We start from the raw sequence: 13,837 nt of genomic DNA on the forward strand, positions 1-13,837 counted from the left end.
TCACCGGAAGGGAAGGAAGAACGGCTCCGAGAGCGTCAAAGGAGGAGCGAACGAACAGTCCGACGGCAACGGCAGCAGCACAAGGGAGAAACTCGAGGATGCCTGTGAAGAGAAAGGCGGACGGGGGAGGGCCCCCGGTTAAATAGGCGGAAAGGCGGGTGACGCCTCGGTGACGCCAGAGGACGCCTGGCTGCCGAAGGATCGTTCGCGCCCCAAAGGCGAATCGACGCCATTAAGGAAGGATGTCCGCCGAAATCCGCAGACCGCCAGATCAGCGACAACCGCCATACGCCATAAAGAAGGTGGGGAGCTCGGAGCGCGCGCGCCTTTCCGAGGGATGGCGGCAATCTCGAAGCGTCACTCCCTTCACCCGTTCCCCTCCTGGTTCCAGGCTCGGAAGTGGGGGGCTACTGTTACGGGGGAACTTAGCCACCATGCCCCACGTGACCGGCACGCGCGCCCAGGAAGACTACGGCTGCTCCTTGATCCAGCAATCCGACCTCGGGTCGGATATCTTCGGCTCCGCAGCCCGACCCCGAGTCGGCTGCCCCTTGATCCAGCAATCCGACCTCGGGTCGGATATCTTCGGCTCCGCAGCCCGACCCCGAGTCGGCTGCCCCTTGATCCAGCAATCCGACCTCGAGTCGGCAAACTTTTGACAACAACAGACTGTTCCCCTAAGGCACGCCGCGGCCCCCTGGTCCACTACTCCCTGCAACGGCCGTATCCGGCGCTGTCCCACGATCCCCTGTAATAGCCGTACAAAGCGGAGCTCCACTACGCCCTGCCATAGCCGTACCCAGCGCTGCCCCACGACGCCCTGTAACGACCATGTCAGTGGTAACCCCATCGCGCCACACGATGACCAATCCCCGGAAAAACCCTCTAGCCTGATATATATGCGGCTGGGGGGGGGGGAAGGGGGAGGGTAAGCAAGATTTTCCAGAGTATCATCTTACCTGCTACCTCTCCTTCTCCTTCGATCTCCCCTAACTTGATCGTCGGAGGGCCCCCACTACCCCGGTGGTGGTGCGAGGCTTGCTTGCAGGTTTCCCGGCGGAAGGTGGAGCGCAACCGAAGTAATTCCAAGGGAACCCCGTTCACACCGCTGTGCCAATCGTTCTTGGTTTGGACCCCCAGCAACACAAGTATATTCCGAAGTAAAAATTTTGTTTGGTATTCTGTTGATGGTCCCTCAGTTGCCAGAGTTTAATAATTCTCTGGGATTTTTTTTAGTGTTGCCAAACAAGGCCTAATCAGTTTGTCTTCCTTGAAATCTCCTGGTTTTTGCCTTGTTTTGTGTTTCCTACTTCATTCATCTGTAGCTTACATGGGGAAGCACAATGTTGGAAATGATAACTAATGACTGTCACATTTATGGAGCAATATTTTAAGTACGGGCCCATCAGGCCAGCATGTAACCCTGTCAGGCCAGTACCTACTTGTTTGGTATTCTGTTGATGGTCACTCAGTTGCCAGAGTTTAATAATTCTCTGGGATTTTTTTTGGTGTTGCCAAACAAGGCCTAATCAGTTTGTCTTCCTTGAAATCTCCTTGTTTTCGCCTTGTTTTGTGTTTCCTACTTCATTCATCTGTAGCTTACGTGGGGAAGCACAATGTTGGAAATGACAACTAATGACTGTCACATTTATGGAGCAATATTTTAAGTACGGGCCCATCAGGCCAGCATGTAACCCTGTCAGGCCAGTACCTGTGCCCTGCATGAGCACCTATTAATTTATGTTTTTAACTAATTTTACTAAAAAAGATATTAGAGATTGGTTCTGCAATTCAAAACTCTGCAACAATTAGAGAAAGTAGGCTGCATTATAATTGAATTAGGTTTGATCGCTATAATTTTGGTTCATTCTTAAGTCTTCAGTAAAATGTTTTTTACTTTTCTCAAGTGTTTCATTTAGTTAGCCACATCATTTTAATTATAAAAGAATCTTGCAGTTGTCAGTGATGCTCCCAAGGACCCATGTCACATTATAGTTCTCATTTGTTTTATTTTTTTTCCAATTATTCTTCCTCCAAGTAATGTTTACTATTGGAACCTTAAAAAGAGATCAATACTAAGATTTATTATTATTTTTTTCAAACAGTCATACACTTTCAATTGATTGATTCCTTTTTCGAGATATCTATAGCATCTGCATACCTTTTATGACATGTTAATAATAAATATCTTAACCATAATTTTCATCATTCAATTAATTTTCAGTGAGTCTGGACATCTGCTTGCATGTTTGATCATGTCAAGTAATTAGTTGTTATGATGATTTGACTTGGTTTTCTTTCTTCTTTTCCACATTGAAGGATCCCACCTTAGGGTCTCCTGCTGCTTACTGCTTCCTGCTGTTCAGTTGGTTGTGGGTATTAGCTACCCATCTTGGATTTCTCTGCCATTCTTTATTTGTAGCTGTGTTGGTCTTGTTGATTGGTCTCTAACAAGTAATTTTCTTGGTCTTTTCCGGTGAGTTTTAGTAAAGTCATCTCTTTCCTTTTCATGACGTGTGATTAATTTAAACTGCATGTGAGGACCTTGATGTTTAAATGTCTACTCATTGTATGACCTGATTTGTATATATTATATGGCATTTAAAGGTGGTGGAGGCCTCTCCTAGTGTATGCATTTTTCAGTATTCTTCTGCTTTATATCTACCAGCTACCGGTGAAATTCCCAGATGTAGTCCTAGTAATTGCTGACTTCATCGGTTTATATAAGTTAACTGCAACGGCAGAGTGGCCTGAACTTTGTGCTGGAATTTCTCTTGTAACATTTTACTTCATGGTAAGTATCTATTATAGCAATCACTTCTGTCACATATGCGCATAGTAGATCATTGAATAAATTTGTTTTTGTATATCAGAAAAAGGTAACTGTTGATTACCTTTATTTTTGCTTATATCTGAAAGACTAGTTTTTCATCTTAAACAGAATAACATCGATACTTAACGATTTTTGCTGCTTGTAACCAAATGATAGTTTAATTATGTTTCTGATGTAGTTACTTGACTGCATGTACCTAGACCAAGTCTGTAGAAAATGGCATAGTGAATATATCTTTCGGGCTTTTCTATAGAATCTTAACTTGCGCATATTTAGTTTTGCCTCATATCTTAGTATTATTTTTTTCTCTATCTTCAGCCTTTTTTTTTTGGTGCTCCCCCTTTTGTTTTATGCATCATGTGAATCATTGTAAGTTCCATCTCCCTAATTCGTTATATATGTTAATATAGCTACTGATGTAGTAATTAGAGAGTTAGTCGAAACATCTGAATTCTGAAATTTCTAATATATATATATATATATATATATATATATATATATATATATATATTGAGATTGTACATGGGATCCAGCATAAACATTAGACTTCCTATTTCCTGTTGCTTCCTGAGTATGAGATAATGGAGTATGATCCTTACTGCAATGGTAAATATTAGTGTCTGAATTTAATCAATAATTTAATCAATGATGGTAAATATTAGTGTCAGGGTGGTGGGCCCTGCTGGATTTTGATTGGAGAGGGAAAAAATGTGGCTGAACATGTGGAAGTTGTGGAGTGGTGTTGCTTTCCCTTACTGATCAATGGATTAGAATCTTTAGATACTTGAAAATGGTCGGATAATAGAAATCCCTCTCACAAGACAAGGAGTCCATCTGGAGGGTGATGTCATTCACCGTATCTGTCAGAGGGTTTCTCATCCAAAGTGGGTGTCTTAGGCATTTCCAGCTTTTTAAACATGGTATTCATGGTAGATCGAACTTTCGATATCCCATTATCCCATTGCAAATCTAATCTATCCTGCTAAACTAGATCAAGATCAGTTCAGCATTTTTTTTTTGTCTCCAGAACTAGATCCCGCTAAAGAGGAGGTTCAACCACCCATCTTATTTGAGTCAGGCACGAATTTTCTCTAGATCATTCTGTACAGGTTGAGAAGGAGAGCAACATCATTTTTTTAGTCGAAATTTCTGTGTTTGCTCTTATTTATAAAAAAAGAGAAATGGTTCAGTTGTTCACTAATTTGATTAAGGCATATTTCGTTCTTTAGTTCAGTTCGACACATTAAAAGACTTTCGTCTTTTTTTGGGGGGTTATATGTCATTTGGTTTTGCTTATGTTTATGAATTGATGATATTTATCCACATATTAAGTACTATATATTTTTTTGTAGGCGTGCTTTATATTGAAAACAAAAATTGTCTATTGTGCTCCTTCTTTTATCTTCATGTTTAAGTAATCCCTTTGACCAATAAAAAAGATCATGTATATGATGCCATGAGAGGATATAGAAAACTATCTGTCCATCATATATGTTATGTTTTAATTTTTGTATGCTTTTATTTTTTATTTTTTTATTTCTTGGTGAGGTGGGTAGTAGTTTAGTGATACCTAAGTATCACTCTTTTACGAAGATAAATATGTAGGTGTAGGGCATTAGCTTTGGAGTGATAACTGCAAAATATATCCTTTGCAGAAGGGTATTCATGGAGAATATGAATTGGATGATAATATTGTGAGCTCACTAGCAGAAGCCGTTGGTTAGGTTAGTTTTTGAGAGACAACTCCATAATATGTATTTTAGTCTTTGAAGGTGGCTGTGATTGATTGAAACCATTACATGGCCCTGAGAAACATGATAGGCAGCCAAACTTCATCTGGGTCTCATATTACTTGGTGATGTGGATTGAGAGAGTGGTTTTTGAATTATAGATCGTTGGATAAATTGAAGGAATGGCACTTTGGGACTTTTGCTTCCAGGGATAGCAAACAAAGATATGTTCTTGTACAACATCATAAGTGACCATACCTAGTCAAAATTCCATATAATTCTGATCTGCGGACTGACAAGTGTATGCCTGCAGATTTTTTGAAAAATTGACTAGTAGGGGGAGTGGTATTGTCACGCTCTGAATCTAGAGTGTAATAGACGCCGCATACCCGTATAGCGGACTATACAAGCATGCAAGGCTACAGATCATATCAAACAATAATAATTCTTAAAAATTTATTTAATCAAGGCCGATTCAAATAATTCTTACCATAGTTCCAAAGTGACATAAGTCAACATTTGCTAACTATTAACATAAATCAAATAAAATACTCTAACTAGTATAGCTAAAACTTCAATAACTAAAAGTATCTTCAAAAGATCTAGCGCACTCCCCAAATCCTGAGCAATCATGCATTTGGATTTGAAAAAATAGAGAAAACATAATAATGAGCTACACTAGCCTAGTAAGCAACATAACACCCCAAAGTGGGGTCTAAACATGCCATAAGCTAAAGAGCAAGATATTGACTGAAAAATAAATCAATTCTCGAATAATACATATATCTCTTTTTGAAATATACTATTTGTTGCCTAGAAGACAACCCAAGAGGAGAGGGGTGAATTGGGTTCTAATTAAAATTAGATTCTTTAATTTCATCTATTGAGGATTATGAAAGCTTTCTTGATTTTAAACAAATGTGATTAAATAATCTATAAGAAAGCAGTAAAGAAGTAAAGCAGGATAGATCTCAAAATGTAAAGAAAGAAGCTCTCAAACAGATTACGTTGATGCAAGACTTGGCTTCTTCTTTACTGGATCCTCTTGAATGCGCTGGTAGTTGAGGATCACTTCAATGAGCCTTTAATGTGAGGAGAGCTCTGAAATCAATTGGAATGCAATAACTCCTCTTTTTCACTTTGAAAGGCTCTCACTTCTCTTTGGTGGTTGATAGACTTGAATGCTCTCAATGGAATGTCTCTATTTTTGTTGTTTATACTTAGAACTACCTTTTATAACTTAACTCCTCGAAAACTAGCCGTTAGAGAGGAGAAAAGAGCCGTTCTGACAAAACTGCACGTCCTGACAAAGTATCTGTTGGGATTGGAGTCGATTCGCCCGTCTTGGAGTCGGCTCGGCTGAAGCAGAAGATGCCTCGAGAAAATCTGGAGTCGACTCGAATTCAGGTTCTTACAAAAAGGCTCTCTGTCGATCCTGTAAGAGACGGCTCGAAGGAATCGGGAGTCGACTCGCCCACGACATCTTCAGAAGTGAAATACCAGCTCTTTTCCAGGAGACGGCTCGAGTAATTCCAGAGTCAGCTCGCGTTCTGGTCTGTGCAAAAATGCTTTCGGCCATTTCTTGTAAGAGTCGACTCGTGAACAGTTCGAGTCGACTCGGCCACTGTGCCGAAGAAATTACTTTGCGGTTTCAATTTACGGGAGACAGCTCGAAACTTCTGAGAGTCAACTCGCGCACTGTAGCTTGAAAACTCGTTCTCTGTTTTCTCTGTAAGAGTCGGCTTGTGAACAGTTGGAGTCGACTCGAGCACTGTGCCTTAAAAACTTGTTCTCTGACTTTCCTGTAAGAGTCGACTCGTGAACAGTTGGAGTCGACTCGCGCTCCGCAACTTGGAAATCAGCTCTTTGTCTTTTCTGTAAGAGTCGACTCGCGAACAGTTGGAGTCGACTCGCGCTCTGCACTCTTGAAAAATTGCTAACTGTCATTCCTGTAAGAGTCGACTTGCCTCATTTGGGAGTCGGCTCGAGGAAGTGCCAGACATTGACTATGTGCCAGAGTCGACTGGAGAATTTTGGGAGTCGACTCGAATGCAGACCAAAGACTTAAATGGTTCCAAACATGAGTAAAATTTAACTAAAGATCCTTGAACCATTTTCTAAGGCATTCTTTCAAGTTTAAAAGTATTTGACCTGAAACACTTGAATTCATTAGTACAATATGAAATATACACAAGTGTTTTGGCACTATTATTTTTATAAATTAATACCAGAAATCCAACAACAAACTATGGCCACATAACCCAGTGGCATGGGTCGCACAAAGTGCCAAACACCACTATCTTAACCACCGGTGGTATGGTGTCCAAATACCACTATTCTAATCATAGTGGTATGGTGTCGAAAGCAATTTCTCAGATTATAAGTCAACAGGGCCAATAAATTATCCCATTGGAGGAGCTAGATCATAGCCGTACTGAGAATACGTAGATATAAACCAAATTTTTAATAATTTCCCTAGTCACATTTTTCAAATTTTATAACATAGCATATACCATATTTTAAAATAATTACCATCATAACATTAACATGCTTGACCCGCTTAACTAAGTATAAAACTGATATCATAATCAAATCTAATCAAATAATTATTATTTTATCAAAAATTCGGAAAACACACTTTGAAGCATTAGGTTACTTACCTCTTCTTCAAAAATTTTCACTTCAGTTAGACGGGTCAGGCACAGTTGTTTTAATATCATTAAAATATCATTAATTTCATCATCCCAGAAGCTGAGCGAAGTCAAAAATTAAGATACTATTGGAGATACGATCTCATGCCCAAATCAGGATGGATAAAAGGCAATGTCAATCAGGCGGCAGTGTCCAATTGCATGGGTCGGTCTGAACAAAGTGAACTGAATGTATCAAGATCAAACATGATTTAAGTTACTCAATGAAGATCAATGATGACTGAATTCCAAAGAGATCTGACAATGCTGAGGTAACGGGCCAGCATACTGTTCGGGTACCAGGGTGGTTTAGGGCCTCCACCTAGGGACAACTTGGATCTAAACAAAAGATACAAGAGAGATACGAGAGAGAAACAATACAAAAAAACAAAGAAAGAAGAAAAGAAGAGGAAGAAGAAAGAGGAGGTGAGGGCCACGGTCAGGTGGTCGTGGCGGCCGATAGCCGGAAGACCAGTGACATAGGCGACCGACGGCGGTGACAAGGCGGCCGACGACGAAAAGAAGAGGAAGAAAGGGATGAAAATAGGGGTTTCGACCCCTCTTTCTTCCTTCAAGATCTCCGACGATGGGGCTCCGGTAACGGCCCAAGGCATCAAAGGGGGTAAGCCCCCATCTCCGGCAACAAGTGCTGGCAGCGGAGGAGGCTGACGACGAGGCTGGCGAATGGGGAAACAAAGGTGAGGAGATTAAGGGTCATATCTCTAATTCTGGTGAGGCTTGGCTGCATTTTCCGACAAGCACAAGGAGCTCAGGCTGTCGGCAATCAAAGGAGAAAAAAAAGACAACGTCATATGCGAGGATTTTCCATTGAGGATGAACTAGGAAGGGTCGATGGCTTAAATAGAAGTGGAGGCTAGGCTTATCCTAGCATCCGACAGAGTCCATGGTGGACTCTTCCTCTGCCATGGTTCACCAGGGCTCTGCCCTGTTCTAAATGGAAGTAGGGCCCTCGGGCCCTCACTTGGCATTTGGCCGGGCCAACATGCCGGCTCAACGAGGTTGGGCCTCACATTTGCCCCGCCTTAAAAAAATTTCATCCACGATTTTTTTTTTCTTTTCAAAAAGTTAGAGATACATAGTTCTAATCTCATCCTGAAGTTTCTAATAATTTCTGTTTATCAATACAACATCATTAGTTCTTATTGTAAGAATAAGATCCAATACCTCCAGACTTGATTCTTTTTGTAGATGATGTAAATCAAACTTCTCTTTTATAAACATAAATCAACATCTTAATTCTGAACAAGATTATCACGTTTGTTCATCAAAATATCAATTGCTCTTGATTAATCGATCTATCACAAGGTTAGATCATAAACAACTCTAATCCACCCCTAGTAGAATATTCATCAAAATCGATTGATAACCTCAATTGCTTTTAATCAAATAGAAGGTTAATATTAATTGAAGTACCAGCTTCAGATTTAGGGGAAAAGAGATTAAAACCAAAATATTCCAGATTCAAGATCAAAAATCGATTTCTAGTCTCAAAATGCTAAGAATTTTCTTAGCGAGACATAAAATTGGAGAACCTAAGATAGCACAGTGACATCTAAGAATTAGAACATTTTTCTTTCGTTTATCAAGAAAATTCTATTATACAAGGAAATAAGTCAAGTCTTTTGTTATTAAAACTTGCAGAATGAAAGAGATAGTATTTCTGACCAACTTAGAAAAATAATTCAGACCCCTATATTTTCGCTGCGCATTTTGATTCATGCCACCAAAATTCTTTGGATTCACTAATAATTTTTGATCAAAATACTACTATGTATTAAGAACTAAAAATATCCAAATTTTCAATTTTTAGGCAAAGCCTAAAAAGGAACTTTTGATTCTCGTCTCCTAATTTATCTCGAGCACATCCATCTAGATTAACCCTCAAGTCAATTGATACATTCAAAATCCTCATAGAGGCTAGTTACTATAATTCAAAATGAATTGAATCTTAATTTTCTTATCAATTCAACTAGACGATTTCAAGTCAAACTCCTACAAGTAAAAATAACTAGAAAAATTTTCTTAATGCTCCACCAAATTAGAAGGCTTTAAATCAACACAAATGAGTAAAACCGACTCAATCATCTCTCCTAGAGTTTCCTTCATCGAGATCTTTAGCATTTATCAAAAATCTTCCATCATAACCATATAAGCCTCTAAAATTCAAATTCTTCATGCAAATAGATTTCATCAACAACCTCAACAATATTGACAAAAGATCCTAGATCAACTTATAAGTCCAAACATTGAATTAAAATTTCATATACATTACATAGTGTCCGATAGACATGAATAAGATCTATTATTTGGATCCAAAGACAATTAAAATTATTAATGATTCCACTAAGATGAATACTTTACAATCTCCAATAAAATAACTTCTTCAATAAGAAAATGGACCTATTTGCAATATTCTCAAGCATATTTTTCTTCTACATAAGAGTTTCATTCATAATCCACATACATGTTCAAACCTCGAAGAATATTCTAATTGGGTATCATAAAAATCTTTCATAGCTCAAATCTTAAACAACTTCTTATGAATGGATCCTAACTTGCCACCAAAATAATTAACTTCAAGCTAGAGGTAATATCATAGTATACCCCCATATGTAAATGAACTTCCAAATTAACTAATGATCAATCCTCATGCACTAAATTTTGGTCAAAATCCTAATATCCACCGAGAGAATTCCCAACCAGCTTATTCACACTTGGCTGCCAGCACAATCAGGTGGCAATCTGATTAAAATAAGCATCACAAATAGGATTAAGATAAGATAACAAAAATCTACTAACAACCAAAGCAAACAAACATCAATCTCATTCTCTAATTTCTACCCAACTCTCAAACTTTCACGCGAACCCTAAGGATCCTAAAATCTAAGCTCTGATATGACTATTTCTGCCATGATTTATCACGATCCCTAGTGATCTTAAACCTAAGCTCTGATACTACTTAATCTGTCACGCCCTGAACTCAAAGCGTAATAGACGCCGCATACCTGTATGGCGGACCATATAAGCAATACAAGGCTAGAGATCATATCAAGCAATAATAATTCTTAAAAAATTATTTAATCAAGAATTTATCCAAATAATTCTTACAATAGTTTCAAAGTGACATAAGTTAACATTTGCTAACTATTAACATAAATCAAATAAAATACATTAACTAGTCTGACTAAAACTTCAATAACTAAAAGTATTTTCAAAAGATCTTGCGCACTCTCCAAGTCCCGAGCAATCATGCATCTGGATTTGAAAAAAATAAAGAAAACATAATAATGAGTTACACTAGCACAATAAACAACATAACACCCCAAAGTGGGGTTTAAGCATGCTAAAAAATAAGTTAAAGAGCAAAATATTGACTAAAAAAAACAATTCTCGAATAATACATATATCTCTTTTTGAAATATACTATTATTTTTATAAACTAATACCAGAAATCCAACAAGCTATGGCCACGTAACCCAGTGGCATGGATTGTATAAAGTGCCAAACACTACTATTCTTAACCACCGGTGATACGGTGTCCAAATATCACTATTAGTCATCGGTGGTGCGGTATCGAAAGCTATTTCTCAGATTATAAGTTGATAGGACCAACGAATAATCTCCATTGGCAGGGCCAGATCATAGCCGTGCTGAGAATACATACATATAAAACAAATTTTTCATAACTTGCCTAGTGACATTTTTTTTAGATTTCATAACATAGCACAACATATTTTAAAATAATTATTTTCATAATATTAACATGCCTGACCCGTTTAACTAAGTATAAATAGATATTATAATCAAATTTAATCAAATAATTATTATTTTACCAAAAATTTGAAATATATACTTCGAAGCATTAGGTTACTTATTTCTTCTCGCTTCAAAAATTTCACTTCACTTAGATGGGTCGGGTGTACTTGTTTTAATATCATTAAAATATCATTAATTTCATCATCATCCTAGAAGCCAAGCGAAGTCAAAAATTAAGATATTGTTGGGGATTCAACCTCATGCCCAAATTAGGATGGATGAACGGCAATGTCAATTAGGTAGCGGTACTCGACTGCATGGATCGGTCTGAACAAGGTGAACTAAACTAATCAAGATCAAACATGATTTAAGTGACTCAATGAAGATCAATGATAACCAAATTGCATAGAGATCTGATAATGCCGAGGTAACGGGCTAGCCTAAGGGCAGGGCCTCCACCTAAGGGCAACTTGGATCTGACCAAAGGATGATAGGATCTTAAAACAAGATCCCTAAGCGTACTTAGAGAGAGAGAGAGACGAGAGAGAAATAATGCAGAAAAACAAAGAAAGAAGAAAAGAAGAGGAAAAAGAGGAAGAAGAAGAAAGAGGAAGGAGGAGGTGAGGGCCATGGTCAGGTGGTCGACAGCCGGAAGGCCGGCGAACGAGGCGACTGGCGGCAGCGACAGATCGGCTAGCGGCGAAAAGAAGAGGAAGAAAGGGCCGGACACAGGGGTTTCGATCCCTCTCTTTCTTCCTTCAAGATCTCCGACGATGGGGCTCCGGTGACAGCCCAAGGCATCAAAGGGGACAAGGTCCTATCGTCAGCTACAAGTGCTGGTAACAGAGGAGGCCGAAAAAAGAAGAACAAAGTGGTTTTTGGATCGAAAAACAGGGGATGAACAAAGCCCCATCTTTCACAGATTTTTTCAGCAAAAACTTGGTCGGCGACGAGGCTGGTGAATGGGGAAACAAAGAAGGAGATTAAGGGTCATACCTCTAATTCCGGCAAGGCTTGGCTGCATTTTTCGGCGAGCACAGAGCTTAGGCCGTCAGCAATCAAAGGAGAAAAAGAAAAGAAGACGGCTGCATAAGCGAGGATTTTCCGGTGAGGATGAACTAGAGAGGGTTGACGGCTTAAATAGAAGTGGAGGTTAGGTTTATCTTAGCCTCTGACAGAGTCCGTGGTAGACTCTTACTCCACCATGGTTCACTAGGGCTCTGCCCTGTTCTGAATGGAAAGGGGGCCTGGGCCCTCACTTGGTATCGGGCCGGGCCAACAGGCTGGCCCAATGAGGCTGGGCCTCAAAGGTATTTTAGGAATTTCATGATCTGCCATATGTGAATTATAGGCTTGTAGAACACCTTAGGCGGCTGCTAAAGTTCATCAATTGGATTTGTAGATACACACAGTGCATTCTATTGTTAATGAAATTGATAATTGATAAAAAATAGAGATGTTTCTGGAATTCCACTTTCTGTATTAGATAATTAATTAAGAGAAAGAAGCCTGCAGGCTTAAAATGTAGTTGAGGACCACTTTGAAACTTTTCTGCCACATATAGTCAAAAACAAACTAATCACTGGATGAAGAATGTAGTTCATAATAATGGATAGTGATCAACCGGAGTTACCGATAGTTGGGGCATCTGGAGTAATAGGTTTGCTTCCATAATCTGAACTCTGAAGGACCATCAGACCCTTAAATAAGGGAAATTATCTATAACAACCAAACTTATATTTAGAAAAGAATGCACACATGTGAATATCAGAAAATGGATCTTGGGGAAAGACATGGCAGGCAAATAGGATGCACAGCTCTGAGTGAAGACAAATTTCCAATTCAGGGGGAGTCTATGCCAAGCTATCAAAGTAACACACTTGCGGACTTCCTCGCTACACATCCGGTGCCTGATGACTTACCTTTGGACACCGATCTTCCTGATGAAAAAGCACTTGTCGTTGAAGACATTGGACCTCACTGGGAGATACATTTTGATAGGGATCCCAAAGAGCTCCTGGAGAGGCAGAAATGCACCAAAGATACGAGTTGGGCCTTTTCCCCTAGCTTTGTCTCATATGGTATACATACTTTTGTTCCTCCATATTGCGCATTCGCCGGTGTCACAAAACACAAATATTAAGGTTATGGTACCATATAGAACCGGCCGCCGACCGGTATGGGCCCAATATCGATTCAGCAGTCCTTGCTTTGGACGCTAATTTATAAGATTTTTCTAACTGGACTTTTAGGTTTTAGTAATGTTTAGGTTTACAGAATTTACCATACCTTAATATTTGAGAAATATCTTAGCATTTGAAAGTTGAAACTGACCGAAGCAAAAATCAAGGTTTTGAACTGAATTTGGGAAATCATTTTTTTTGTTGAGAAATTTGGAATTTTTAAGTATCTTTATTGTACTTGAATAGGGTTACTTCATTGTTTATACATAATGTCTTAAGTAGACATTTACTCTAATGATATTACATGTAAACAAGCCTCTTTGTTTGTCTTTGTCTACTTTGTCTATTTGCTTGTCGAGCCTTGCTCCTAACTGACCTAACCTAGCACCTCGCCTGGCCAACTGACATGCCTAAATACAATCGACCGAGCTAGGTGACTGACCTAATTGGCCCTGCCAAACTGAACCGCCCTTGCCTATAAATAGGGCTAAGGAAGGCTACATAGTAGGAGGCTAGGTAGGAACATGTGGGCCTTTGGAAGAAGGTGAAGGAGAAGATTATAATTTGGATAAGGGTTTCTTTTGCATAATTAGGTAAGGCATTAGGGCTATGTGAAAAATATCT

General features: G+C 39.2%; 1 protein-coding gene across 4 annotated transcripts in view; it reads left to right on the top strand.

Annotated features, from left to right (window-relative positions):
* LOC103716184 (piezo-type mechanosensitive ion channel component) overlaps positions 1-13,837 on the top strand; it is an 84,865-nt gene that overhangs the window by 21,774 nt on the left and 49,254 nt on the right. For all 4 annotated transcript variants that reach the window (XR_005511215.3, XM_039124948.3, XM_039124953.3 and 1 more), the window contains exons 5-6: positions 2,320-2,476; positions 2,608-2,794. Coding sequence is in view for 3 of the 4 variants with exons in the window: in XM_039124948.3 (XP_038980876.3) it covers positions 2,320-2,476; positions 2,608-2,794 (344 nt within the window). In the remaining variant the exon portion in view is untranslated. The remainder of the gene's footprint in view (positions 1-2,319; positions 2,477-2,607; positions 2,795-13,837) is intronic.

This window comes from Phoenix dactylifera, chromosome 2 (genome assembly GCF_051530095.1).
Source record: "Phoenix dactylifera cultivar Ajwa chromosome 2, Ajwa_hap1_PhDact_Kaust_v1.1, whole genome shotgun sequence".
NCBI classification, from domain to species: domain Eukaryota; kingdom Viridiplantae; phylum Streptophyta; class Magnoliopsida; order Arecales; family Arecaceae; genus Phoenix; species Phoenix dactylifera.